At 45.3% G+C, this 26,940-nt stretch overlaps 1 protein-coding gene across 1 annotated transcript in view; it reads left to right on the plus strand.

Moving 5' to 3' along the window:
- Znf827 (zinc finger protein 827) overlaps positions 1–26,940 on the plus strand; it is a 148,940-nt gene that overhangs the window by 75,159 nt on the left and 46,841 nt on the right. Inside the window, exons 6-8 of the mRNA XM_042701742.1 lie at positions 8,254–8,493; positions 10,534–10,591; positions 24,800–24,903. Of these exons, the coding sequence (XP_042557676.1) occupies positions 8,254–8,493; positions 10,534–10,591; positions 24,800–24,903 (402 nt within the window). The remainder of the gene's footprint in view (positions 1–8,253; positions 8,494–10,533; positions 10,592–24,799; positions 24,904–26,940) is intronic.

The raw sequence follows: 26,940 nt of genomic DNA on the forward strand, positions 1-26,940 counted from the left end.
AGGGCAGAGGGACCAGTCCCTTATTGTGCAGCCCCGCCCTGCAGTCCAGGGTCTCTGGTTCCTGCCATGTACAGTGGGCAGCTCCCTGTCAAAAGCAAGAAAGACTTACTGTTGGCTAGTACGGCGTTGACTTGGGGCCAAAATATGAAAAGACTTCTTGGAGATTCCATAAGTCCCGTGCTTCAGCCTTCCTTTACCTCTCATCCTATCTTTCCATTTCTTTTTGAGGGGTCTTTTTTTTGTTTCACAGAGGATGTGTCCCTGGACCCCCAGTAGATGCTGAACACCCCCAACCTAGATTTATAAAGTACACTGAGAGTTTAACAGTAGCAACTACTATCAAAGTAGAATATTATCTATTCTATTATAGTATATAGTAATATACTACAATAGAAACTATATATAAATATTCTATTATAGTATAGTGTACTATCCTATAATAAAAGTTCTTCACACGTGGTTCCCCTTTCTCTCTGAAGTAGCTGTGAATTGTCCTTACATTTCTTCTTGGCCCTTTGGTAATTGGAACTTTGTAAAACTGGCTAAGAAGGGATCATCATGTTTTATGTATTCATTCATTCACTTGTTTGTTCATTCAAGTGTTTGTTGAATTCCTACTCTTCCCTGAGTCTGGTTTTGCGCACGGAGGGTGAACAGGTAAAGCCAGATGACATCCTGCCCTGCCTTCTCCCCCAGCCCGTGTCTTGTTCCCCACATTCTTCTGTTACTTACTAGGGTTCTGGCTTCATTGCGGTACCATGGCCACAGCCCTCCCTTGTGAGAAAAAACCCTGACCAAGGAGGCAGAGCACGTGGCTTCTCAGCACTGTGCGTCACTGATGTTTGTACCCACAGTATTAGTATATTTGCCTACTAGTATATTCTCATATGTATTAGTACTATTTAGCAGCACCGCCTAAGACAAGTATTTAAAACTAATTTATGCATACTAAGGTGTCTGCACAGTCTAGAAATGGAAAGTTTGGTGAAAGCTTTCAGTAGACAATAAGGGTTTGGTGAAACTCTCAGTTGGTGAAATAATCTTCAGTTACCTTTTCCTCTCTTTGAGCTTTAACGCTTTCTCTGAATCATTTGTACATGAAGCAGTGGCCAGCCTGTCTCAGAGATGGTCCTTGACTTTTAGTAATTCTTTATGGCATCAGGAATCATACTGAATCTTCAGGAATTCTGCCTAAAAGCCACACACACACACACACACACACACACACACACACACACACACACACACACACACACACACACACACACACACTGAATCTTCAGGAATTCTGCCTAAAAGCCACACACACACACACACTGAATCTTCAGGAATTCACACACACACACACACACACACACACACACACACACACACTGAATCTTCAGGAATTCTGCCTAAAAGCCACACACACACACACACACACACACTGAATCTTCAGGAATTCTCCCTAAAAGCCACACACACACACACACACACACACACACACACACACACACGATTATAAAGGCCTCTTAATTGCCACTAAGGTAGACAGGACTTAAATTTATTAAGCGGCAAAGGGTAATAATGTTAAATAGCTCTAAGGTTGGATCAGATACTTTAATTGACCCCTTTTTTCCCTCCTTTTTTTCCTTTTTAATGTGAGACAAGAAAAAATCCATTCTAGTCATTAGATGAAAAAATAGGCTAATTTTTTAAAAATAAGATCATTTGGAATGTTCCCATATGGATGCCTTTGGTGTAAATGCACCTCTTTAGCTAATTTCCAGTGAAATCATTAAATAAGAAGAAAACAGGACAATCGGGAGAGGCTTTGACTGCATGCCAGGAAGCTTGGGTTCTGCAGGAAGCGGGACCACCCCGTGTCGTCTGCCAGGCTGGCAAAGCGCAGCTCTCTGGCCTCGGGGACTGAAGGACTTTGAGTTCTGGATTTTATGGACACCTAAGTGAAATTAAATGCAACATCTGTTAGGTGTGACAGACGTATTTGGACTTGTGGCCCACCATAAACAAGGCGAAAACTCCCTGGACAGCTGTGGACCCCAGCTCTGCAGCCGCTCTGAAAGCATTTGCAGATGCCCACCCAGTGATGTCATGTCAGGCAGGGACCTGAGGCATTAATGGATGTTGGTGTGGCTGTGGGATATGAAGCCCACTTCAAAAATCTACATAGCAATAAAAACCACAAATGTTTGGGTCTGACAGAAAAGAATGTTCTTTGTGTCCCCGAAAGAGGACTCCCAGCTTCCACTAACTTACTATTACCTTGAAAGTTTGAACTCGTTCCTTGCAAACTCAGAACGATTAGTAAATACAACAGGTGCACTCATTTTGTGTTTAAAACAAATTGATTTCACGCTGCTCCTCCCCCACCCAACCCAACTCTTATTTGGTTGGGAATTTTTTTATTTTGGGTCTGGTCGTGGGGCCTGAACTCTGAGCCTGGGCGCTGCCCCTCAGCTCTTCAGCTCAAGGCTAGCGCTCTACCACTTGAGCCACAGCGCCACTTCCGGCTTTTTTGTTTATGGGTGCTGAGGAATCGAACCCAGGGCCTCAAGCATGCAAGGCAAGTGCTCTACCTCTGAGCCACCTTCCCAGCCCAGGGAACTTTTTTTGTGTGTAGTACTGTGTCTGAACCCAGGACCTCGCACTTGCTCCGCTTGTTTTCTTGGCTGGTGCTCTATTTCTTGAGCCAGGCCTCCTGCCCTGCTTTTTAGCTGGTTACTTTGGAGGTGAAGTCTCGTGACTTTCTCTGCCCCAGCTGGTTTTGAAGTGAGATCTTCCAGATCTCAGCCTCCTAAGTTAGGACTTGGTGTGTGTGTGTGTGTGTGTGTGTGTGTGTGTGTGTGTGTGTGTGTGAGAGAGAGAGAGAGAGAGAGAGAGAGAGTACTTTGCTTTAGTTGTGAACTCTCATGGGCACGGGCATGGATACCTCTTGCAGTACTTGTTAAATCTGCAGGTAGAATACCCATACAAGGGGAACCACTAGTTAATTTATGATACAGTTCTAATAAGTTATCTGAGATGGTTTTTATAATCAAGACTGTTTCGTGAACTGCAGGGGCCATATGTCTTATCTAAGAATTCAGAGCTTATGGGTCTTGATTCAGTTTTTACTCAGGGACAGTGGAAGAGCCTGTTGCTCTGGACAGATTTCGTTTTTTACTTTTTTGTGCCAGTTCTGGGGCTTGAACTCAGGGCCTGGACACTGTCCCTCAACTTCTTTTTGCTCAAGGCTAGTGCTCTACCACTTTAGGCTTTTTCTGAGTAGTTTATTGGAGATAAGAGTCTTACAGAGTTTCCTGCCTGGGCTGGCTTTGAACCGAAGTCCTCAGATCTCAGCCTCTTCTTGAGTAGCTAGAATCACAGATGTGAGCCACCAGTGCCCTGCTTTCTGGACAGGTTTAAAGAGATAATGGAGGACAACCGTGGTCATTCTGAGGAGCTGCTCACTCAAGATCCCAGCTCTGCATCTGCATATTGGGTGGGCCTCCTGCAACCAGATCACGTGACACTCCTCACCACCTGGAGGAGAAGACGGTACTACTTTCCAGCTTTGCTCCTCCTCCTCTTTATTCACTGGTTTTCAGTTGCATTTCTTATACTAGAAGGATGCTTGTGCTTGCCTTATCATTCATCTGGATTTGAAGTGCTTGAGGCCAAGAACTATGGCTTATCTCTGCATCTCACATCTCACCTGTCCCAGAACTTAGTGCAAAGTTAGGATTTAAAAAAAGATTGTAAACTAATTGTCAGTAGCTCATACTTGTAATCCTGAGTATTCAGGAGCCTGAGATCTGAGGATCATGGTTCAAAGTCAGCCTGGGAAGGAAAGTCCATGAGACTCTTGTCTCCAATCAACCATCAGTAAACATCAGAAGTGAAGATTTTGCTCAAGTGGTAGACTGCCAGTCTTTATTGGCAAAGCCAAGTGAGAGTATGAGGCCCTAAATTCAAGCCCTGATACCAGCACATGCGCACGTGCACGCGCGTGTGCGCGCACACACACACACACACACACACACAGAATTGTAGACTGATAATGTGGCTGACAGATGTAGTAACGCTGTTTGGTAGCTATGAGACATTGTGTCTAGAGCCGGAAGGACAGTAGTTGAGTTTCCCACTTCTCTAGTCAAGCAGAGCTCAAATTGGATGTCTCCAGATTCTAAAGCCCCCATGCCCGGTGCTTTTGGACAGCAGCAGAAATGTCCTTCCCTGCTCCTCTGGCAGTCTTTTTATGGGTGCACATACTTGGTTTTCATTTTTTAAAAGTAGGTAAATGACACATTATCCATATTGTCCCTAGGAAAATTGTCAAGAACAAGTAAGCCTTGTGGTGGACAGTCCTAACGCAGTCACCCATCAAGACTCATGGGAACCTGTGACCCTCCATCTTGACTTTTTTTTTTCTTGGAATAGCAGTATAGCTTTCTTGGGATAAAAATGATTAGTTGTCCTGTTATTGAAAGAAGTGATCCTCAAGCCAATGTCATTGTGTGCCTAGGGGAAAAGAATAAGGTCCTAGGCTTGTCGGCGGGTGGGAGGGAGAGCAAAAAGCCAGCAAGATGACTGACGCGGGCATTGTGAGGTGAGACCTCCCCCGGCCGGTGGACAGAACTGGGCTGGAGCGCTAGTGGTCTAGAAAGCAAACACCTGTGTCCCAGGTCGGCCTGACCCGCGGTCCTGGGCCAGCCTGTCCGGGCACCTGGCTGAGCCGGTGATTAGTGTGAGGTGAGCCCATGCTGCAGCAGAAGAAAGTGCTTTTCCTTCTCTGTCTTGGAGGCGGTCTTAACCTTTTTTTTTTTTATCTGAGTGAAAACTAGAATGTGGCCCAAACTTCAGAGCAGTGGTGTTCCACCAGGATGATGCACTTTCTCCTCTTCCACTCCCCCAAAATCAGTAATGTCTGGAATCACATGGAGTTGTTGAAATCAGAGGGACATGCTGTTGGTATCTAGTGGGTGGAGACCAGGCGTGTTGCTAAACGTCCTGTAATGCACAGTGCGGGAGCCCTGCTAGGAATGGGTAGTGCCAAGGTTGAGAAATACCACACAAAAAAAGAAAGGCAGCCCAGCCCACATGAAAGCCCAGAAGACTACATTTCCAACTTACTGGCAAAATGTCAGACTGGAGGCATGGCTCAAGTGCAGAACGCCAACCCAGCAAGCAATCTGAGAATGTGAGGCTCTGAGTCAAATCCCTGTCACTGGTACACAAAAAAGGATGGGCAGCAAGAAAGTTCTCAGCGCTGTCTCACGGAGAAGAAGGGACCATAAAAGTACCGATTGTTTTGTGTCTTATTTCCCCATTGAGATGTCAGTTTAGAAACCCTTGTCTCTGAATCCAGCATCCATCAGAATATTAAGGATGCTAAAGTGTTTTGGGGTGTGTGTGTGTGTTTTTTAAATACTGAGCAGTGTTTTGTGCATTTTGGAAAAGTCAAGAGTTGTCATAAGAAAGGACAGAATCACAGTTGAAATGATCCCAAGTAGATATTGAAAACTAATTTCATTAAAGTCAGTGGTGCAAACAGCCAGGTGGTTTTTAATCCAGAGTCAAAGCTGAGGACGAGGAGGGGGAGTGGAGGGAGAAAATAAATAGCAGAACTTCTTTCTAGCTTTGCTGGGTATGTTGTGCAGTTGTGTTTTCTCGTTTTGTTGTGTTTCTTGTTTTGTTTGTATTTGTCCTCAGGGTATAGAGGGACTTAGCGGTCCAGCGGTGGGTGGCATCCTTACCCACCTAGGACACTGGCTGCACTCTTGAGTTTCTCCATGTTAAGTGCTTTGAGTGAATGTGAAGAGGGAAATGTGTGTTGTGATTGCTCAGGCAGGTGGTGATCTAGCCAGAGGGTGGGTGGCTGTGGGGTCACCCAGTCCTAAGGAGGGAGGTGCTGATACCCTAGAAGGAAGCAGAGGGTCAGCAAAGGCAGAGGAGCTAAACATGGAAAGTTTTCTAGCCTTTCTCCTTTGTTACTTGTTTCTTTTTCTCTCTGCTTTCTCCTTTTCCTGCTTAACTCCTCCACTTCTTCATTCTCCTCCCGCTCCTTCTCAATGACTGAACCAAAGAACTTGATTTTCACGAGCTACTTCACAGACATACATCAGAGAAGAAAACAGCTTGTCAGAAACAGAGGAGCATGGAGGCATTTAAATTAAATATCACAGTTGCCTGCAGGTTACTTACTAACAAGAAAATGGTTTTGCCTAAGCAGCATGTGTGCTTTGTCAGGAGTAGAAAAAAAAAAAAACTTAGCACTCTAGTTACATAAGACCGTATTGATAGCACCACATTAATTTTAATCATTTAATTAAAAATGCTCAACTAGCCAGGCAGCTGTAATCCTAGCTACTCAGGAGACTAAAATCTAAGGATCAGGGTTCCAAGCCAACATGAGCAGTGAAGTCTGTGAGACTTTATCTCCAGTGAATCACCAAAAAGCCAGAAGTGGCACTGTGGCTCAAGTGATCAAGTGCTAGCCTTGAGCAAAAATGCTCAGGGACAGCACCCAGGCCCTGAGTTCAGGCCTCAGGAACTGCACTAAAAAAAAAAATTTTTTTTAATGATTATCTATCTTTTTTTAAATTTTTTTTTCTTTTTACTGTTACTCCATAAATGACACCTGCATTTGGTTTCTGTCTGTGTCATGCTTTGCGAGTTCAGCACGGCTTTGGTGACAAGTCTATTTAGAGCAGTTAAGATTTCTCCCTTCCAACTGCTAGCTGTCCTATAGATCAACATTTGCTTGACAGAGTTTCTTGTCTATCTGTCTCCAGTCTCAGTCTGTCTGTCTGTCTCTGTCTGTTTTTATCTCTGCTCATCTATTATCTATTTGGAATAGCTTCCTAGGTCTGCTGTACAAAATGCTCACTAACTTGGTAGCTTCTGGTTTTAGAGGTCAGAAGTCTAGCCCAGGCATTGGTCAGGCTGAGTCCAACCATGGTTGTGGTGGTGACTTTCTTTGCTTCTTCCTACTGCTTCTTCTTACCAGTCATTCTTGGTTTGTTGCTGTGAAAATCTGGTGTCTGTCTTCGCCTGACCTTTTTATGGTACTTAGGCCTTGTCTCTTTAGAATAGGCCTTGTCTCTTTAGAAGGATGCTCATCATTGAATTTAGGGTCCACCTGGATTATCCAGGATAATTTTGTCAGGATGTCCCTAACTTCATCACATCTGCCAAACCCTGCTTTTTCCAAAGAAAGTCTCACTCCTGGGTTCCTTGGGTGAGGCTGTAGGCCTCCCATTAGGGCCGCTGGCTGCCTCTCACCTATCCATGATAAACTGTGGGTTGTCTTTGGTTTTTGCTTTCTAGGATGCTATGTACACAGGTGTTAGGTTGTGTTTATGGACCTTAAAGTAGCCCACATTGATGTCTGGGTAAATGGTCATACCTTGCTTCCTGAGTGCGAGGGGCACATGGGAATAGGTGTTTGAGACTTCAAAGCAAATGCATGTTTCAGATGGAAGCTGAAACACCTTGGAGCCACCCTAAAGGGAGAGCAGTCTAAGTAGCACTGTGATTACAACTCTCAAGACTGCAGCTTTTCTAGGTGTTTATCCTTGGGCTGTAATTACCTTCCCAGGTGGTCTCCAGGATTGCTAGTTTCCAGCAAGGTATAAATGTCTCCATTCACTTGACCCTGTTTAACCTTTATTAATTTAGGTGCCTCCAAAGAGAGAGAGACACACAATTGATCTGAGCTTCAAAAAACAAAAAAGGAAATCATAATATGCTTGTCCTTCCTTGAGTCGCTAAAATTGAGCAAATAAGGATCGATGTTGACCATGTATGTTCTCTGGTAGTGCCAGAGGCGGCAGGCAGAGGGAAAGGCTGCCTGGGGTGATCTCAAGACCCTGGGAAAAAATTCTAAGGTCTAAACGGAGACCAAAGCCTGTCCCAGCTGTCCCGTGTAACCTTAGACAAGTTACTCAATTGCTTGGGTTGAAGAAGTGGAAACTTCTTCAAGTAAAAAACTCCAGATGGGTTGAATGGTTGGAGCGATGGAGTCCAGCAGGTTGGAGGGTGTCATGGTACCCGCTCATCACACTGCTGCCAAATGCAGCCCTGCGCTAAGCTTTCTTGGTGACTGACAGCTCGTCTTGCTGGAAATGTTTCTCAGTGATAAGGTTCTGGGTTCCATGCCTGGCACCACCAAAAGAAAGAAAGAAATACAGGAGCAGGGCTTGGTTCTGAATTAAGACAAAGCAGTGTTCGTTTGTTTGTTTTCTCTCTCTCCCCTTTTCCCACTTGCAGCGGAGAGCTACAAGGACACGCAGACGGTGACAGTTAAGGAAGAGCCCATGGAGGTGGACCTGCAGGACTCGCAGGTCTCCATCTCACCCAGCCGGAACGTTGGCTACAGCTCCTTAATCGGGCGAGAGAAAACTGAGCCCTTGCAGAAGATGCCAGAAGGCAGGGTAGCCCCAGAGAGAAACCTCTTCAGCCAGGACATCTCTGTGAAGATGGCCTCTGAGCTTCTCTTTCAACTGTCAGGTAGGTTCAGGTGCAGAAAATTCTCTGGATCACTGAGAGGAGAGTTGTTCTAACAACTAGGAAGGCCAACCAACTACATGGTAGACCGTGTGAGAAGGAAAGCAGTTTTGTCACTTTAACCTGCCTACTGCCACCCAGATTTAATGATTAATAAAGTGTCGCATGAAGAATTTCTGCCAAACTTTCTTCAATATAGAGCTGAATTACTTGGAATTACAGCTCCAGAGTTCTGTACAAATGATCCCTGGCTCATATATTGTGCCCAGTTTGTATAGCACTTTGGAGTTCTAGTTCCAAAAGGTGTTTAGGTATGCTAAACACTTGCCTTGGATTTGTTTCTGAAGTGACCTTCTGATCATCTTTCTAATGTGCCGAATGAAGGTAAGCTTCTGTCTACTCAGTCATGACCAAATGACTGTGAATTCCCAATCAATGTGGTTGGAATTAGTGGGATTTTATGGTCTCCTGCCAAAACAAAAAAATGAAATAGGAGGAATGTTTTCAGCTATAGCTTATGAGAATATTTTCTACTTTGGACAAAGTGCAGTGCTTACCAGTCCAGTGAAATGTCTTATGTGTACAGTTTATCTCTTTGTCAGCTCTTTTGAGATCCATATCCCTTGGCCCTAATGAGTTTGATATGGTGTTATATTTTTTGATATGACAAAGTAAGGAGTTGGGATGAGGGAGAGATTTCCCATTCTTTATGCAGGAAATGAGAGTTGTAAGAGTTGAAGACTCCGATGGTGTTATTCGTTGTTTGGAACTGAAATTGATTAACAAGATTCAGATCTTGATAGAAACATAGGCAACAGCGGCCTACAGGTTGAAATTCACCAGCAACAAACTCAATAGAGTCTGTTACTCTAACTCAACTCTCTTGAGTTTGTTCCTGATGTTTGATAAACTGTCTTGTTGTGGGTAACACAGGATGTAGCAAGTACTTTGCCCTATATTAGGGTTCAATTATTTGTCCCTATCCTCCCTCCCAAACATAATACCAGGAAGAAAGAAAGAAGCTCATCAGTCAGGAAGGTTCGGGCACAGTCCACTGCATCACTGGCCTGGCAATACCTTGTCCCCTCCCCATCACTGAAATGGATGGCTTCAAGGTTCCCAAAGACTGTATTCAAGCAGATCGATACATGATTTTTCCCCCCTAAAGACCAAGAGCTTTCAAAACAGTATACTTTGATAATGAGTGCAGAGTTAGTTAGTCATGGTGAGGCTCACCTGGTTCTCTGCAGCAAGTCTGTCCCCAGCTGTGCATTATCCCAGCCTTCTGTGCACAAAGTACCAGGTGTGAGCATGCTCCTCCCGGCCCTGCACTGCCGGCTGACCTCACACCAGCCACTCAGCTCCAGTCCCCTGCTCTCTGCACAACGAGCACCTGGTGGTCCACATCACAAGTGGATGATGACACATAAGCACTAACGCTGCAGTCCAGACTGGAATTTTGGAGCCAGCGAGGACAGATGTTAGAAACCTTCATTTACATACCCCCACCCCACGCCCATGGCATCAGCTTTTCACGTGTCCTGCCATTGAAATCTGCAGCCATGGAAGAGCAGCCAGACTTTCTCTCCATGCTCAAACCTTGGGGTCTTTGGGGGAATCCTCCCAGTTGAACCAGATTGGGAAGGCCACAGTGCAACTTCATTAGCTAGTTCCTTTTGATTGGCTGTCAGTGAACCATTTTTTTTATTGTCAAGGTGATGTACAGAGAGGTGTTACAGTTATGTAAGTAAGGTAATAAGTACATTTCTTGTCAAACTTGTTACCCCTTCCCTCGTTGGTGAATAGTCCATGTGCACTTTCTGTGCATCTCATCCAATAAGAGCTGGGGGATTTAGATGTTTAAAAAAGAAACCCAAAAAACCGGGCGCTGGTGGCTCACGCTTGTAATCCTAGCTACTCAGGAGGCTGAGCTCTGAAGGCTACAGTTCAAAGCCAGCCCACAAAGTTAAAGTTAAAGAAGAGATAAAGTTGGGGGGTTTCTGCTTCAGCTAAACATGGATGTTCCATTCTTTTTCCTTACAGAAAAAGTGAGCAAAGAGCACAATCACACGAAGGAGAACACTATCCGGACGAGCAGCAGGTAGGCACCTGTGGGAGGGGCAGGGGACCCCCTCTGGGTCACCAGCCTGGAATGACATTGTTCTCCAAACTGCTTCTCCACGCTGTGTTCAAAGGAGCCATTCATGACTTTCCTCTATTTTCCTCGCTCAGCTTTTGGCAGTAGTGGAGCGGTGTGGTCTCAACTCGGACCGTGTGTTTGCCAAGCAGGTGCCGGTCACTAAGCCACTCCCCTGTCCCCACCTCTTTCTGCTTTATCTTTCAGATCAGGTCTCTCTATTCCTTCTGAGACTCGCCTTAGACTGTTTCTCCCATCTCTTCCTCCTGCATAGCTGAGATTACAGACCTGTGCCACCATGCCCAGCCCTTTCCCTCCTATTTTCTACCAGAACCTCTCAGTTGATGGCAATAATGCAGAAACCAAGGACAAAAGTGGAAAAGACTGTTAATATTTATTAAGCATGGACTGGTATTACTTTGCTGGGGAATTTTTTTTAAAGTTTAGAACATTTATTCATATTGGTTTTTTAATTTCAAAATGCTAAAAACTGTTACACAAGTCAGGCAACGGGTACGTCTCCTTTTGGGCAATGTCACCCGTTCCTCGGCTGTCCCCCGTTTTTCCCTCCTTCCCACTCATCTTCACCCTAGTGTCCAGAGAGTACCATTGCTGCATGTGTTCACCTTCGTCTCTCCATGTCTGCAGCTCCCCTTACCCTCCTCAGCACGCAGGACAAAAAGAAAAGGGGGATTTAAAAAAAACCTTTATTTCTTCAAGTAATTTTGTGAAATAGATGTTATTATCATCTTTGCAAACATTTCTCTTTCTGTTTTTGGTGCTGGGAACTGAACCCACAGCCTTGTGCGTGCTGAACATACATTCTACACTGAGCTATAACCTCAGCCAGCAGAAGCTTCTTGAGTTGAGAGTTCGAATTGAGATTGGGGACTGGGTTTGTAGCTGTGGAATCCTCCACTGTTGTCCCAAGAATCTCAAAAGCAGAAGAATGACATTGCTTTCTTTTAAATTGCAAGGTCTGGGCACAGTGGCACATCCTTGTAGTCCCAGATATTCAGCAGATGGAAGAGGTGGGGTTGACACTAAGATAGGATTGTATAAATAAGCCCAGGAGTTCAGGGCCAAGCTGCACAATACAGCACAATCTTCTCTCAAGAAGATGGGAAAGGAGCCGGATGCAGAGGCGTACACCTGTAATCCAAGCTACTTGGGAGGGTGGAGATCAAAAGGATGACAATTTAAGGCCAGCCCAGGCAAAAAGCTAGTGAGATGCCATCTCAACAAAGAAAGCGCAATGTGGTGGCACGAGCCTCTTATCCCAGCTCCGTGCTTAAACAGGAGGATTGCAGCCCAGGCTGGCCTGGCAAAAAAGAAAAATTAAAATTAAAAAAGGAAGAGAGGGGAGACGGAGAGAAAGAAGAAATAAAAGAGGGAAGGAGAGAAAGTAGGGGAAGCAGGAGGGAAGCACATCACTCCCTGTGTGCGAGGTCAGAGGGTAGACTCCTCATCCGCCTGCCTTTAGGAAGAGAAGGAGCCTTAAAGGCCACACACAAGTGAACTGCCCTAGGAAAGAGCTTCCAAGGAGGAAAGCGAGCATGAAGACACCTCCCCCTCACCGGTGCAGGACTGCCCGCCTCATTCCACCTCGGGGACTCACACGCAGGAGCAGGGGAATGTGAGCTCAGGGATGGACGAAGGTCTAGGAGCAGGGAGAACAGGGCCTGAGCTTCTAAAGCGTCTTTAAGATGAAGAACTTTGCTTTCCTAAGCAGAGAGATTCTTTCTGATGGAGCAGTGATTGGCTCTGGTTTTGTCATTTTTACTCTGTCTGTGTGTGTGTGTGTGTGTGTGTGTGTGTGTGGTGTGTGTGTGTGTGTGTGAGTGTGTGCGTGCGTGCGTGTGTGTGTGTGCGTGTGTGCGTGCGTGTGTGTGTGTGTGCGTGCGTGTGTGTGTGTGTGTGTGGTGTGTGTGTGTGTCTGTGTGTGTGTGTGTGGTGTGTGTGTGTGTGTGTGTCTGTGTCTGTGTGTGTGTGTGTGTGTGGTGTGTGGTGTGTGTGTGTGTGTGTATGTGTGTGTGTGTGGTGTGTGTGTGTGTGTGTGTCTGTGTGTGTGTGTGTGGTGTGTGGTGTGTGTGTGTGTGTGTGTGGTGTGTGTGTGTGTGTGTGTGTGTGGTGTGTGTGTGTGTGTGTGTGTGTGGTGTGTGTGTGTGTGTGTGTGTGTGTGTGTGTGTGTGTGTGTGTGTGCGTGCGACTGGGAACAAAACTCAGGTCCTTATGCTTTGTACTTCTCATTCTTGAAGCAAAAAAGTCAGACGATGCTTTTATTTTTGGTGTGCTACGAATTGACCTCAGAACATCATCACACTGTAAACAGAACACAAAGTTTAAACCTGAGGTTTTCTTTCAGTTCAGTTCATTTGAATTCACAAACATGGAGTGTCCAACATAAACTAATTCAAAACCAGCTTGTCACTTGTCACAGTGTCAGGGGACCGAGTCTGGAAGCCATGGAGGGAGGTTAGGAAGGCCATCATCTATGGATGGCCTTGGGCGAAGGGCCAGCTCCCTTTAACCACCCCCCCACCATGCTGCCCAGTAGCGTCAGGCCACGCTGTAGGGCAGGTGCCCTCTCGTGGGGCTCTCTAGGGGATGGTTCTCACCCACAGCTGCCAACACTGACAGCCATGAGTGAGTGAGTGAGCAGAGTGCACACAAAGTAAGGCCTGTCGTTCCTCAGGCCCTTTAAGCTTTCCAGCCCACACTTGCACCACACAAAGGTCTACTGGAGACAGTCACGGTATGCTTTCAGGGTAGTAGGAAGAGGTAAGACAAAGAATGAACCTCAGTCAATGAAATGTGCCTGTCAGTGAAATTGTCTTGGCTGGAGCTGAAGGGTAATTATAGGATATGAGAGAGGGTACGTTTTTTGTTGTTGTTGTTTTTTGTTTTTACCCATTTGGCAAAAACGAAGCAATCCATAAATTCTCCTCTCTCAGGGAGATGATGAGTCAGAAGAAACCTGAATCAGATCCTTTGCCCAAACTAAGGAAGAGTTGTGCCTCAAGAGCCCCAGCATGGTTAAGAAATCCAGTTGTAGAATTCATGGTTTATAGAACCAAGGAACGGTCATGGACAGTTTTAATCCCAACTACTCAGGAGGCAGAGATTGGAAGGATTGAAGTCTGAGGCCAGCGAGGCACAAACATGAGATCCTCCACAAGACCAGATCTGAAAAATAAAGCAGAAAGGGCTGGAGATGTGGCTCAAGTGGCAGAGCACCTGCTTAGCAAGCATAAGACCTTTAGTATCAAACTCTAGCTCTGCCCCACCCCCCAAAAAAATTCTTGGTTTATAATTCTGCAAAGTGCTGAGTATATTTTTATTTGTTCTTCAAGCAGGGCCCTACTCAGATCTTCTAGTAGATTTCATGTTTACATCTCACCTCATTATTACAAAGAGAATATAAACAAGTTGCTCAGTGCCAAGAAAATCATCTTTAACTCATACATTTGATGCCATTTGCTCTCTTCCTCTTCCTCTTGTGATTCTTGTTTTGCAAGGAACTTATTTTGTATATACAGGGTCAGTATGTTTTAGGGTATGATTTGTGATACACTTTACAAAGATTTCTTTCTTTTTTTCTATTTTTTTTAATTTAATTTTTTTTTGTGAAAATACCGTACAGAGGGGTTACAATTACATGGGCAAGATAGTGAGTACATTTCTTACCAAGCATTGTAGCCTCCTCCTTTGTTTACCCTTCCCATCCTTTCCCAGCCCCCCCCCACCCCCCACCCAATCCCCCCCCCCACCCCACCAAACTTGTAAAGTTCGTTTTCGACATGACAACTTGTACTTCTCATTGTTGCAATGGGTTCGTTCACCTGTATCCTTATTTAAACGACTTTTTACAAAGATTTCTAACAAAGATTTCTCGGAATCTTCTTGTCTCTGGGTATTTGTTTAGTTATCATATTTCTTTCCCCCCCCTTTTTCTGCTCCTCCCCTCCCCTCCCCGGTGGTACTGGAGTGTGGACTCTGGACTCGCCTTGCTGGGCAGGTAGTCTACCTTGAGCCACATCCCGTCCTTTGTTGCTTTCGTTATTTTATGCATGTTTCTGTCAGAGCTGGTCTTAGACTGCAGTCCTCCTGGGCATTAATCCTCTTGCCTAGCTGAGATGACGGGCACGGGCTACCAGGCCTGTCTGACTTTTTTGAGATAGGGTCTTCCTAACTTCTTGCCTTGGCTAGCCGTAAGCTGTGATCTTTCTTATCTCTGTCTCCCCTGTAGCTGGGATGGCAGATGTGAACCACCATGCTCAGCCCTCCTTACTGTATTTCTGTTTGACTTCCAAGAAGAAACTGACTGCTTAGAACAAGGCTCCTGATTGGAATCAAGTTCAGAATGAGCCCTGGGTGGGAGCTGTGTGGGTTTCTTCGAGACAGCAGAACATAGGAGCCCTGAGATTCTGGCTCTGGGCTTGTCTAATGTTGATGGAGGCCTTTGCCCCCCCCTATTTTGGGTACCCCCTACTCCTGGAGTCTCAATGACTAAGGGAGGTGGAGACAAAGACAACATTGCTGATGGTCTCTGCCCCCAGGTTCCTCAGAGTTGTTACCAGTATTGATCCGGACGCTCATTCAATCCAACCACAAGAATCAAGGAGAAGTGTAGTGAGTCCAGACTACATGCACACCTGGGGCTGGCATCCAGTAGAGCCCAGGTGTGACCCAGGGAGGCCCTGAGGCCCCTGCCACCCCGTCCCCACCCCCCTCCCCCCGCCCCCACCCCCCTCCCCCCGCCCCCACCCCCCTCCTCCCGTCACACCACCTCGGCTCTTCCTGTGATGTCGTTTTAATTCTGCATCCTAAGATGGGCAAGTACAGAACATGAGTTCTTCTTTAAAAAGAAAAGTTGATCCTAATAACTGGCAACTTTCTGGATCGTTGGTTCTCTGCCTCATTTAAAATAAAAGCGGGGGGACTTTTATGAGGGGAAATTTTTAACATATACGGAAGTAGACAGCCTGTCCCGATCAATTATCCACTCATAGCCAATGGATTTCATCCTGCGGCCTTCCTCCCTCCTGCCTTCCTCCTTCCCCCGCTCCCCCCCCCCCCCATCATTCTTAGACATCATTCTAAGAACTGGTTGGAGAATGGCTTTTGTGATTCTTCCCCCATCCTTAGAGTTTAGATCGGCCGCTTCAATTAGGATCATTTTTCCAAAAGTAAAGGAGAAAAGCAACCCACCAACGCGCATCCTGGAGCCAGGCAGAAAAATCAATTTGCTTAGCAGCTGGAATGATTGGACGGCGTGGTCCCCCTCGCCCAGGCCCTGACCTTGCCCCCAGGCCCTGCCGGGGGCCCTCATAAGGGCGCCTCCGCTGACTCCCTCCTTTAGAAGGACTGCGCTGTAATGCCAAAACAGCAATCCTTTTGCCTCTTTAACCTTTGAGTCGCCAAAAAAAAAATCAAGCCTACTACAGGAAGGCTGTGAGTCTCCTTGGAGAGCATGTGGAGCGACCGCTCCTGATGCTGTTCTCTCCCACAGACAGAGGAGGAGAGAGGCCCGGCCAGACCAGGAGAACGGGAGGACAGGACATTTATGAGACTAATAAAATCCCGAGTTTCCTATTTTCTTTTCCCAGCAAAAGCCAAGATTCTGCAGGGACCAGATAACCAGCTATTATGGTCATTTGGTAGCTGAAAATCCATGAGATGTGATAGCATACATAACCAGATCCTGAAGTTGCATGAAATAAAAAAGAAGACCTACATCTTTTGACATAGACCGTCACCCAGCCAGGGCCCGGATAAGCCAGAAGTAGGAAAATGCCATCCTGCACTAAGAATCAGATAGCTCCTGGCAGGTGAACTGGACATGCTCCATATTGTGTAACACCATGAACTTCAAACAATGGCAGCCAAGAATCCTCTCTTGGTTATTTGTTCTCGCTCATCCGCATTAATAATGCAGTGTCTGTAGGGGTATAAGATGGCAGGTGTATGAGAAAGACTTCTCACACCTGCTTTCCTCTAGTCTGAAGCAGCCAAGTGTTTGTCTTCAATGGTCCTTTCCTCTATCACTGGACAAAACAAGCAGAGACAAAAACCAATCAGAAAAAGATAGACTCCTTGCATGCTGTGCAGACCCAATATTTAATTTACCCAGTTTTCAGAAACTGAAATGCAGGTTCTTTTTCTATGACTTGGATAATGGCACAAACTGTGTTTACTAAAGGGTCTATTCACTTGGAGGTGTTCAATGTAGGATTTTTCCTGCCTAATGGTTTGGATGCAAGCCCTTAAATATTTATGATTCAGTAATAAAAATTGCACAAATATGTTAAAAGCATGATGTGCTGCCTCAATTCACGCAATTTTCCCTTTTCATTCCTTTGGAGAACCTAAGAGAATAATGCTCTATTATCTTAAAAGTGATAGATTACTTTCAAAGGACACTGAGTTAGATAGAAGCAATTAAGAAACAGGAAACAGAGCAAATGAAATCAGTAATTTTTGTTTGTTTGTTTTGAGTTACCTCTCCTTATGTTCTCTTTACTCTTCATATTCTGTGACTTAAAAATCAAACACATGAGTGCGTTTAGTAGTGTAACTGTAATCCCAACTACTTGGGAGGTAAGTGTTGGATGATTCAGGTCCAAGGCTGGCGTGGGCAAAAGCAGGAGATCCTGTCTGAAAAACAAAGCCAAAGGAGTGAAGGAGGCATGGCTCAAGTAGTAGAGCGCCTACCTACCTAGCAAGCACAAAACTCGGAATTCAGGTCCCAGGACACCTAAACAAAATAAATAAAACAGATCAGGTGCACTGAGAATTGTAGTTCTACAGACTGGAAATTACTCCTTTTGCTGTGGAGCCTCTTCTGTTGGGACATTCAGTTATTTTTCTTTTCTGGTGAGGTCAGAATTGTTTTGGGGGTCACGCAGTGCCACTGCAAAACCTTAAAAGCCGCCCTTCCTCCCTGCACGGGCATTTTCTGGAAGAATGTTCCGGTCAATATTGAAATGTGACGCGTGCGCTGTGAATCATCAACCCTTGAGCCGAGCGCGTCTGCCGTGCGGTGCAGGTGCTGTGGCGGGAATCAGGAGAATTTGCGTTAGAAATACACCCTTTTCAACTTGAAGTTTTCATTTTTCAAAATGAGAGCACAACTTAGAACTCATTCTGGAAATTACAGATTCCCATACACCCCACCACACACACACACACACACACACACACACACACACACACACACACACACACACACACACACACACACACACACACACACACACACACACACACACACACACACACACCTGCCTTGTGTGTTGTTGCTGTCCTTTTCCCTTTCCTTTGTTTCCCTCATTTTGCTGAGTCTGCCTCCGTACTTCCATCAGCCCATCATCCGTAGCCTCTGCCCTAGGAACAGAGCCTAAAGGTTGACGTGGCTTAGGTGCTGGGCCCAGCCCTGCTGTCCTCTGGGACTTCCCCCCAGCAGTGTCTGTCTCCAGAGCTGTTTTGAAAGTGGGGCCTTTGTGCCACGATGGGACAAACTGCCTAGACGATGCCCAGGGCGGGCGGGGGGGGGGGGGGGGGAGGGAGGGGAGGGCGGGCACCTGTGTCATCTCCACCATGCACGTGGCCATCTACGCTCACTGGCAGGATTGAACTCATCTGCCCCAGCTCACTCGGTGCCAAGCTCCTTGCCCTTGTTTCTGTCTGGAGTGAGATTTCTGCCGGAGATCCCGGGTCCTCCACACACCCAGTGGCATTCTGCAGATCCGGACCTGCGGGGTTCACTTCCTTGGTCTGTGGTTGGCTCAGGCTGCCCTGGTGTGACCTCTCCGCGGTGGTGGCACTGACAAGGCCTGGCATTGTGCTTCTTGTCCTGAGAGGTTTCCTGCCTCTCAGTGGATGAATACTAGAGTTGAGCAGCCGGAACCTGTTCCCTGCACCGCGGTGTTGGGTTGTACCCATTGGCCCACCTTTAAGACAGCCATAAAGAGAAGGCATTGTGCTTTCCAAAGAAGAAAATACACAGCATTGCTGATAAGTACTTTTTCTGACACTTTTCCTTTGACTGTATTTTATTAGACCTCTTCTTTCCATAGTGCCCGGACTTTGTGAACCTGAGACAGGATAATACTGAGGTCACAATTTAGAGACACTTGTTCTTGCCTGAGGTTTATTTTTATTTGTACCTCTCTCCTAGCTCCTTCCTTAAGGGACTTTCTTTAGAAGTAAAGGATGCAGCCTGGTACTAGTGGCTCACGCCTGAAATCCTAGCTACTCAGAAGGCTGAGATCTGAGGACCACCTTTTGAAGCCAGCCTAGGCAGGGAAGTTTGTGCAATTCTCTCTCCAGTTAGTCACCAAAAAGTTGGAAGTGGAGCTGTGGCCCAAGTGGCAGAACGCCATCCTTGATTGAAAAGCCACAAGACAGCTCCCAGACCCTGAGTTCAAGCCCCGGTACCAGCGTGAAGAAAGAAAATAGTAAAGGATCCTAAACAGCAAAACATCATAGCTTTTTTTTTCCAGTTTTTTTTTCAGTAAACTAGTTTTTACTTCAGAGGATATATAGAGAAAAAAACAATCACTTTTTATTACCCAGAGAAAGCTACTGCCAAGTTGAATGATGAGTATTTTTGCTGAATTTCTATTTAAATATTTGTATTTTCTTATAAAGATTGGATCCTACCAAAGCTACAGCTTTATCATCCTCTTTTCATCTAGGTATATATTAAGAACATCTTTCAGCTGATTATATTCTTTTAGTGTTTATTCAGTATTCATCATTAGCATGTCATAATTAAATCAGTGTCCTGTTACTGAATATCAAGGACCCACACACACAATTTGTAACTAGGATAAACGATATTGGGATAAAAGAGCTCAAAAAGAATCTACATTGTTCAGAATTGTATTATGAATTGTCAGATTTGACTTCCAAAAGAAAAAGAACCAATCTACAATTCTGCCAGGAGCTAATGAGAGAGACAGAGAGACAATTCAGTTGTCCAGCTAACTCCAAATGACATAATTAAAATCTTTAAATTTATTTGTTCCCAGAAATGCTTCTTGTTGTTAATGGAGAGACATTTGTATTTGTTCTTCTGTGTAGTTTACCGTGGTTTATTATTCAGTTTAATGGTTTATCTGGGCTTGAATTTGGTTGGTTCTGTTGATATTTTGTGATGATGATGATAAATTTAAAAACAAAGTAAGTAGAACAAATGAAGTAAACATCTAATCGCCATGCCAGTCAGCACCATGTCACGCTGGCTGCGTCTGCCTCCACTCTCTACAGAGTTTTCGGCTGTCTTTGTTTACAGTCCTGAGTGTCAGACTTGAACTTTCACTCATGCCAGGCAAGTGTTCCACCACCCTGCTGCACCCTAGGACCTTCCTTTAAGTCATATCCCAGGAATGTATGTATTCAGCCCCAAATTCCCAGTGGGATGTCTCTTTGAAATTCAGAGAAAAATTAATTTAATAAAAAATATTATATATAGATACACATATATGTCACAAAAATATATATGCATATATAGTCCAGTACTCATATATTCCATATATAATGGTATATACACATATATGTGTATATATATGTATATTCTATTATACAGATATTCCATATATGTACATTCTATATTTTCCACACTATATACGTATGTATATACATTCAACTGTATATTTCCATACATATGTATATACACAACTATACACACATATATATTCCTCAATGTGTGTATATATTTCATACACACGCATAGATTCCACAATGGCCTTTTCACAGTTTTCAGAGTTAACCTTTAGCCTTTCATTGTGGACAAGTTTCTATTTGCCGGCTCCTGCCGGTGGAACAGGAGAAGGGCACACACCTTAGCTTCTTAGTCACCTCCAGAAACGAAAACGGAAGCTGCGGTGCCTGGCGGCCGGAGTGGAATGACCTTGGCTCCCCTCGGCCCCACGCCTCCTTTACAGCACCAGAGCGACGTGCCAGCCTCAGTGTGGAGGTCAGAATCCCAGCTGACATTTGCCAATGGACAGAGGTTCATTTGCGTTTGACTCGCTACAGTCTTCCATTCTGCAAAGCGACGCGAGGCCAACCTGATAGATGACAGAGCCCCCGGCCAGGCCCAGGCCCGGCCCAGGCCCGGCGCACAGGAGGCCTCTGGTCTGGCCCTTTTACGTCTGAATATGGAATTTGCTGCCTGGGATGATCAGGACAGGGTTCCCAGTCCTTCTTAATCTTGGGTTCTCTTCTAACCCCACACCCCGAGCTGCTGCTGCCCAAGGTTCTTTTTTATGATAGTAACTATCTGTATTTACATACATATGTGTTGGTATAAATATATTTTATATTTATGTATTTATATATGTTATATATATGTTTGTTCACTATATATGGGTACTGGTATTGCCATGGTATAGACAGGAAAGGGCTGGGTTCATATGGACCTTTAAAATTGTTTTTGTCTTTTTTTTTTAACTTTAGAGGAAAGGGGAAATGAAGGGGGAAGAAGGGGAGAATGCAGTCAAGAATTTATTGTATATATTTTTTGTATATATCTCAAAACTAAGAAAAGGGAAAGGGGTGTGCTGAAGGGGGTGAGAATGTTGGGGGGCACGGACCATTGTGTTTAGAAACTGCTTTGTTATATCACGTTTGCTTTGTACGATGACTTAAAGAGAATTCAAAAAATAGATTTTTAAAAACCCTTTTACAAAAATGCCAGATAGTCTCATATATACACAAATATACATATAGTTACATAAATACATTAAAAGGAAATATTGAACATTTCTTGTTGTAAATTGTTCGCAAATAAAATATTGAAGAAAAACAAGCCAAACACCACCACAGAATGCAGAAAATTGCATTATCATGAAAATTCAGTTGAAAATGAAGTCTAAGTTGAATATGCCTAAACCAAAAATACTGAAATCTCATGTGCCCCCAAATCTAAAGATTGCTGACACTGACGTACTATCACATGTGGAAAGTTCCACAACTGGCCTCATGTGATAGTGTACAGAGGACAAAGGGACACAGATATTGCGTCCGTTTACCTTCAGTGCACTCTGTGAGAAACAGGAACTTACTTTGGGGTATGGGTTCTAACCCCGAGATATTTCATTCTATTTATGCAAATATTCCAAAATACTCCCCTGATCCTAAGCACTTCAGAAAAGGGTTACTCAACTGATCATGTGATTTGATCATTAAGTTTTTTGTTATTATCCTTAAGTAGTTATATAAAAGAGTTGCCAATTAACAAAGCATTTCATGAATACAGTATATCTTGGTTAATGTTGATCTTTTTTATGGGAAACTAAGAATAAATTATGACAGTGATTGCTGAACTGAGTGAGCACATTTTTTAAGCAAGATGGTCTAGCTTCTCAGAAAGTTCCTACCCACTGTAAAGCTCTTGAAGAAAACTGAAGAGAGTCCTAAGTAACCCATAGACTTCTCCCATTCCTTATCTTTGAATAGTCTCATCTTTCTAATTTGGCACTTTACTGTATAGAAAGGAGACTTCCTGTGGAAGTTACCGGTGTCTACTTCTTGCCAACTCTTTGATCTACAGCTTGCTTCTTCTTGGGGCTTTTGGAAACATGGAAGATCGTTTTCTCAACTCTAGCTTCCTATTTGCTCTGAAATACCAGTGTGAGGTGCCAGTCTTGGGGAGTGTATTAGATCTAAAGGATTCCAAGCTCAGAGTTTTTACAATGCCAGTTCCATGGCTTAAGAAAATAGGTGGCATTTCAGTGGTTCAAAACTAACACCTTTTATCGATATCTGTATTGCATGTGTTCAGTTATGACTGGGGCTTAGGAGAAAGAACTAGGGCTCTGCTCGTGGGACCAAAAGCCCTGTGGGGAGTTGGCCTGGGCTGAGGGGCTGCTGGGGAGCTTGCTCGCCCAGGCTGGACTGCCAGCTCTCCTTTGCAGTTTGATAGCTTCTTGGGTAAATGCAAATAAATCAGATCATCCATTCTTGAGATTTCCTTAAAATAACAAAACAAAAGAAAAATTAACCAAAATTCTTTTTGAGCGCATCTTTACCCACTCTTGGAAAAATGCCCAAAGTCTCATTACATCGTATGACACAGAGCTGAATAGGTAATCAAGGATTTTTTGCTTGAAAATACACATTTCTTTTTTCCTTCCTAGAGCAATCTGTCTATATACAGAGGTCAGAATATCACTTGAAGATGATTTGCCTTTTATATTTAATAAGGTTTCTTTCCACTCTGATCTACCTAAGTCTTTATGGGTTCTGAGTAAGAATTCATTACACAGCCAAGTCTTCTTTTTTTTCTTTGATTAATCTTTCTTTTCTCCTTGCCAGTCCCAAGTTCAACACAGAGAGTGATGATTATTGTCATTTAAAAGGGGGGGAAATGGTTTTTTTTTATGTTGTGCTTTTAAAACCCATTGGTGTCATTACACAAGGTAAAGTTTCATCTAGAACTTTCTCTTACTCTCTCTCTCTCTCTCTGCCATCAGACTGGGAATTCCCATAAGGTCTGGATTTGGGAGAAGAATGGTTAGGAGTTATGCGTCTTCTCTGTGTGAAGCGGAGGGCCCTGTTGGCCCGCAGATGTTAAGGTTAGAAATATTTGTGCCGCTATCGGCACTTAGCAAAATGTATCACTATTTAGAGCTATAATCTTCAGTGGACTGTTCTGTTATTTAGTGTAAATCTTATATTCTCAGCCTTGTGTGTTAGCCTTGTAGCCTGTGCCAGCCAGGTCAGTCTCAATGACAGGATGTCTCTCTTCATATCCTATCTTGTGAATTTGCTACAGAAAAGATACACATGTGTTTGTACATGTATGTGTGTGTGTTACCTTACTTTCTTAATGCCTGCCTCTTTTTCTGCAAAAAACAAAAACAAAAAACCTCAATTAGATCAAAGTTGTATAAGACGTCTTGCTAAGTAAGGAAACACAGAGAAAGTCCTATAGGATTCAGGCTGTTCTCTTACCTAAGTAGCCAGTCAGAGACTCAGCCTCATCCGCATTGATTCACCCCTGGCATGAGCACAGGACATCATTTTGTCTGAGACTGATGCTGCCTCAACCCTCCCTGGACAGAAGAGACTGCATGCTTGACTTCTGGAAGATTCTCCATTGATTCTCTGCCCCCTTAAAACATTGATTCTCCTTTTGTGTATTTTTTAAAATCTTTCCTTAGAAAAACCTTTCTCTTCCTTCTCTCCCTCTTCCTTTTCTTTCTCCTTCTTTCTTCTTTTTGTGCCAATACTAGGACTTGAACTCCAGGCCTGGGCGTTGTCCCTTAGCTTTTTTGCTCAAGGCTGGCACTCTACCACGTGAACCACGCTTCCACTTCTAGTTTTTTGGTGGTTAATTGGACCTGAGAGTCTTGTGGGCTTTCCTGCTTGGGCTGCCTTTGAACTGTGCTCCTTGGATCTCAGTCTCCTGAGTCGCTAGGATTACAAGCGTGAACTATGGGCACTTGCTCCCCTTTCTTCTTTATGCAGGATAAAGCTGGCATCCAAGGTAGGAAGTTACTCTGCTTAGTGATTGTCTCCCCGTCACCCTAGTTTCTTCTGAGGGGGTCCCCCCTCCCTTGGGTGGAAATCCGTACTGTTGAGAACGCTTGCGACAGTGCGGAGCCTGGCGGAGTCGTCCATGCTTAGCTCTTTACAGCAGAGAGCTCAGGTGCTGTGTGGGCCCTGTGCTGCGGCGCCTGTGGGAGCCGGGAGCCGGGCCTGCGTGCAGTGTGCTCCGGGATGTGCGGGGAAGCCGGGAGCCGGGCCTGCGTGCAGTGTGCTCCGGGATGTGCGGGGGTCCCTGCAGGGGCAGGTGACAGGGGACCGGCCAGCAGGGAGGCTCACGGGAAAAAGCGTGGAGAGAGCCTTCTGGTTCTGAGCCCCCGGGTGGCGTTCAGAGAGTTTCAAAGGTGGCATTGCACCAGTGCGCCCCCCCCCCATTATAAAGCCCGCAGGCAGGATGTCCAGATCTCAGTTGGGTGATGTAACTCCCTTTTTCTTCCCTCCTATTTAAAGCACAAGCTTCTATTTCTTAAACACTATTTAAAAATATCTTGCCCAGTATATTGTGTGTGCGTGTGTGTGTGCGTGTGTGCGTGTGTGTGTGTACTGGAGGCGGGATGCTCTGGGTGTCTTAAGTAGTTCTGATTAACTAACGCTCACTCCTCTTTCCCCTCCCAGCCCTTTCTTTACAGAAGACACATTTAGACAATCACCGTTCACCTCCAATCCGAAAGATCTGCTACCCAGCGAACCTGCGCTTCACGGAAGAATACCAGCGCCAGGTATGGATGCGTTGTTGACTTTGCTTCGGCGGTTGGTGGCTTCACAATTACTTTTCTGAAACGTGCGGAATTTTCAGACTGTGGCTTCTGCATTGTCGCTATTGCGTTGAAGCGAGGGTTTGGAGAAAGGCAGAAGTGTGGGTGGGAGGAGAATGCCGCTTCAGCAGCCTCCAGAGCTGATCAGCATACAGTGCAGATGGTGATCACCCTTCGTCTTTGCTTAGGAGCTGAGCGTCTTAAGAGCTGGTTGTCCTTTCCTGGCTGATGCCCTGCCCAGGCCGTGCGTTTCTTTGCCTTTAAAAGGCGAGGTATCACCCGCGAATCCTTTGCTTTCTTTCCACATTGTTTCAGGCAGACCGCCAGCTAGGTGGGGAGAACACCACGCGAGGTGGTGGGCCATGACCTGGTGGGGTGCTGGTCACCACAGAGACCACTCCGGTTTCCATAGAAGCAGCCCAGTGCTCCAGAAATTCCATCTCTCCTTCCGCCAGCCCACCTCCACCTGGCCGCCCAATGCTCTTCCCTACCCTGCTCCACAGCGCAGCTGTGAACACAGCATTTCCTACTCATGCTTCCTTTCCCACTTCTCCTTGCCAGACTAAAAGAAAAGAGGTCCTTGCTGGGTTTTGTTGGTTTGTTTGTTTTTACCGACAGCATGGCCACCCCTTGGGCTTGGTGCCCAAGTTCTGCACATTCTTATGGAGTGCACACAGAGGACTATGTCATCCATACTGCCCTCCCGCCCTGCCCCCACTGCACCCCCAGTTCCTCAGCCAGGAGCTTCCTCCCAGCTGTTGACATGATCTCAGCGGTCCCCACCTTCATGTGTCCAGGGAAGCAGAGTGGGAGGCTGGCGTGGGCAGGAGTAGCCCAGCTGGTGGCGATTGCCTCTGCCTCCTTGGAGAATAGAGTCCCAGTGTCCTCCACGTCGAACCAGGAGCCGGGTCACCAGGCACTGGAGGGCAGATTAATTTGTAATGCAGAGTCAAGTGGTGTCTGAAATGCTGGCGTGGTGTGGCAGGCATTAGCAGTGGTTTGTGACACACAGCAGGGAAAAGCCATTCTTTAGTGTCACCTTGTCACCCTTCCAGCCCTACTCATCCAGCCAGAGTCCAGATACCTGCTCGTTCCTTAGTTTTACAGCCAGGGCTCTGTGGCGAACCCTCAGACACGGCACGCTTACCCAAGAACACATTACACAGTATCTGGTTCTAGGAGTGGAAGAAAATTCTGCTTAGTTTGTGTCTTCATTCTCAAACAGGGCCTCGTGGAACTACTGTTTCCTTCCCACAAAGTCATTTTAAATAGCATCTCCCTGGTCCCCAAACTATTGCCCTGCCGTGAAGTTATGGATTGTGACTTTCTAATGTCAAAATAACCGCCTGGAATTGCCTGTCAGAGTGCCGTGACCCGCAGAGCCAGCACCTCGTGTGTGGACCGCAGCCTGGTGTAGATGTATACACACGGCCCGAGCTTCCTGTGGCATGCTTGGCTCTGCTGGGTTTATCACCTGGGTTTAGAAGAGCAACACTCACTTATGTTTAACCGCACGTAGGGGGCTTTCTATGACATTGGTAGACTTAGGTTGCATACTAGATAAAGTCATACTTGAAATTTAACTTTTTAGCAGAGGAAAGGAGGTCAGCTTAACTGGGATTTAAAAAGAACGTGAAGTCCACCTGCTAAAGAATAATCGTCCTTCAATGGAGGCTTTCTTAGAGGAAAACCAATATGATTACTGTATTGTTACATCTCGCTAAAATAAAGCACTAAAAAGGAACTTTTCTCTCTTGACATGCAAGGGGAAAGTGCTTTGGAAATAGAATTGATATATAAGGAAGAACCTTTGTGATTATGGAGTTTTCTGGTGGTCTGAAGACAGTCTTTAAGGAAAGCCTCAGTAATTTGGACCAACTGGAAAGAAATCAAGCTGAATGGACCAAAGTCCACAGTGTGGAGATTTTTAAAGACAATTTATTCACATCTAGCCAATATGAATGACCACAGCTCCCTCCCCAATCACAACTCCAACATATA

This window comes from Dipodomys spectabilis, unplaced genomic scaffold, assembly GCF_019054845.1.
Source record: "Dipodomys spectabilis isolate Male_0828 unplaced genomic scaffold, ASM1905484v1 ptg000297l, whole genome shotgun sequence".
Classification (NCBI taxonomy): domain Eukaryota; kingdom Metazoa; phylum Chordata; class Mammalia; order Rodentia; family Heteromyidae; genus Dipodomys; species Dipodomys spectabilis.